Source organism: Orycteropus afer, unplaced genomic scaffold, assembly GCF_000298275.1.
Source record: "Orycteropus afer afer isolate SDZICR_OR568_19922 unplaced genomic scaffold, OryAfe1.0 scaffold00596, whole genome shotgun sequence".
Lineage (NCBI taxonomy): Eukaryota > Metazoa > Chordata > Mammalia > Tubulidentata > Orycteropodidae > Orycteropus > Orycteropus afer.
In genome coordinates, this window is record NW_006922183.1 from 326,342 (window position 1) to 329,331 (window position 2,990).

At 43.1% G+C, this 2,990-nt stretch overlaps 1 protein-coding gene across 1 annotated transcript in view; it reads right to left on the reverse strand.

The window, feature by feature from the left end:
* Positions 1-1,636: 1,636 nt before the first annotated feature.
* GPRC6A (G protein-coupled receptor class C group 6 member A) overlaps positions 1,637-2,990 on the reverse strand; it is a 19,941-nt gene continuing 18,587 nt past the window's right edge. Inside the window, exon 6 of the mRNA XM_007956267.2 lies at positions 1,637-2,751. Coding sequence (XP_007954458.1) covers positions 1,637-2,751 — 1,115 coding nt within the window. The remainder of the gene's footprint in view (positions 2,752-2,990) is intronic.

Here is a 2,990-nt window from a genome sequence, read left to right on the forward strand (position 1 = left end):
CCTCCTTTCTATTATCAAGTACAGATACTAATCCTCTCTTAATCGATATACACTTTTCTAACCTGTCTCAGAATGATCTTTCTGAAATGGGATTCTGAGGTCCTAAACAAGAATCACCAGTGGTATCCATTCATGACCTAACCTCTCACTCCCGAAGAAGACTTCTCTCTAGTAATACCAAGATGACTGCAGTTCCCTGAACACAGCTCTTCACACTTTCTGGTACTGTTCCCGCTTTTCCCCTTTATCTGGAATCCATTTCTCTGGCTAACTCCTACTCATCTTTTAGAACTGCACCTGTACTGGTTTTTATGAGTATCATAATAAATTATCATCAGCTTGGTGGTTTAAAATGACACAAATTTATTTTCTTATAGTTCTGGAAGCTAGAAGTCTAGAATTCGATTCACTAGGCTAAAGGGGGAGCTCTGGTAGCATAGTGGCTAAGACACTTGCCTGCTAACCAGGCAGCTGGCGGTTCAAACCCACCAGCCACTCCTCGGAAGGAAGGTTGGGCAATCCTACTCCCGTAGTGATACTGCCTCGGAAACCCAAGGAGGGGTCGCTATGAGTCAGGGCCGACTCGACGGCACATAACAACAACAGGCTAAAGCCAAGATGTCGGGGCTACACTCCCTCCAGAGGCTCTAGGGAGGAATCCATTTCTTTGCCTTCTGCAGCTTCTAGAGCTGCATTCTTCAGTTCATGGCCCTTTGCTCCACCTTCGCGGTCAGCGGCATAGCATCTTACTTCAGTGGTCTCATTGTCTTCTTCTCTGTGAAAACTCTCCCTCTGCTTCAGTTTTAGAAGGACATTTGGCATTACATACAGAGTTTACCCAGATAATTCAGGTTGATCTTCCCATCTCAAGATCCTTAGATTCATCATGCCTGCAAAGTCTCTTTTGTCATAGAAGATAATAGTTGCAGGTTCCAGGGAATAGGACCTAGATATTTTGGGGGCCATTAGTCAGACTACCACAACAACTAAATACACATCACCTAAACATCACGTTCTTTACTTAGTCTTCTCTTAAATCTTCATCATACACTAGGGTGACTTCCACCCATTTTCATTATTGTATTGCCCTACACATTACAATGATAGAATTCCCAACATTAATTGAAAATGTCTACATGTAATGCTCTGCCCCTGGATTTTGAGCTCCTCGAGGTCTCCATTTTTTTTCTTCTCCTTCTTATGCTTAGGATTTTGCATGCTCTAATGCCTATTGAACTGAATTGAGCAGTGGGAAGGAGAGAGCAAAGAGGCCCAAAAGAGAAGAGAACACGCATAGGCAAGGAGGTTTGAGGAGAGATAGTAAAGGATGGAGTAAAATGATAACATACTGTGGATGGATTTAGAATAGAAGAAATACATTTAACTGCTAACCCAAGAGGAAGCAGGTTAATATGGAGGCAGATAGAGGTGTAGAGAATGAGGAGAGTTTCAGGTTAAAGGCTTTATTTTCTTTGTTAAACAGATGATTGGACCATATTAATGTTCAACCAAACTTTGGAGATGATAGCAGCACTTGAAGAAACATATAGGACATATTTGCTGGGAAAGTAGATGCCTGTTTTAAAGACCCTAGAGACCTATTATTAAAGGATTTGATAGGGCCTAAGGGGCTCATTCATATACTTGAAATTCTTTTTCGAGGCAAAGTTTTAGATACTCTTGGACTGTTTTCTCTACAGATGTGTGCAAATGCTCGTGCCTGAAGATTTTTGCTTTTCTGCAAGGCTGGAGACTTGTTCTCAGTGCTGTGGTTGGTCATTGTGATACTGCTGTTGGTAGAGTCCAGTGAAGTATGGCTTATGGCAAGGATGCCTGCACTGTGGGAAGAATAACTGTAAATCATCTTGAGGAAGGCAGATTTTGTGTTGGTCTCTTGCTTCCAAAGAATAACGTAACATTTGGGGAAGAATGTGCAGCATAGGATTCCGTAATTTGATATCAAAATGACGATGATCTCTACTGCTGGCAGGTATTTGCCAAATGTGGTAGCATAGACAGGGATGAATGTGACCCAAGCTATGAAGTAAATGAGCATGCCAAATGTTATGAATTTGGCTTCATTGTAATTTTCAGGTAATTTTCTGCCTTTGAAGGCAAATATGAAGCAGGTGAAGGCCAAGATGGCAATATAGCCCAGCATGGTGCCGAATGCAACTATGGACCCCTCCTCACATTCCAAGATAATGACTCTGGGCAGGGAGATATTCTCCTCCACCACAGGTGCAGCCAAGATTAACCAGAGAGTGCAAATGATAACCTGGATACCGGTGCAAGTGAAAATAATGGGGACCGGTTTATAGAGGCACCTCAGGAAGCTCTGCAACTTGGGATCAAAGCTGAAGGCTAACAGAATTTTCAAGGACTTCATCAAAATGCAGGAGATGCAGAGCGTAAAGCTCACGCCAAACAGCATCTGCCTGGTTTGACACGTGAAGTTTTGTGGTTCTCCAATGAAAAAGCCTGTGCTGGCAAAGTTGAGGAAATGACAGAGGAGGATTATATAGCAGATCGTCAATCCCCCGGATGATTTTACAATGGGTGTGTTCAGATTTCTTGTAAATATTATGCCAATGGCCAGAACGAACAGGATTCCCAGCAGGGAGAGGCTCAGGAGCAGGATAGCCAGGGAATCATTCCAGTTGAGATACTCGACTTCCTTTTCGTAGCACATGGTGCTCCTCACAGGGGCCCAGTGTGTTTCATTGTTGCATAAAAGGCAATGATCCATATCTGAAAGGCAGAGGACAGTCAGTTACTATGTGAACATTTAAACTAGGTGATAGTCCACAATAGCACAAATGAGACTCCTTCTACACAGCTGAGTGGACCAGAAAACAAATACAGGTTATTGCTGTGATGGTTGTGTTTTTGTGTCAACTTGGCTAGGCCTGGTTGAGTGGCTGGGCAGCTGGATGTAGTATTCCCCATGATGAGACTGGTAATCAACTCCATGGTGGAATCTACTGGGA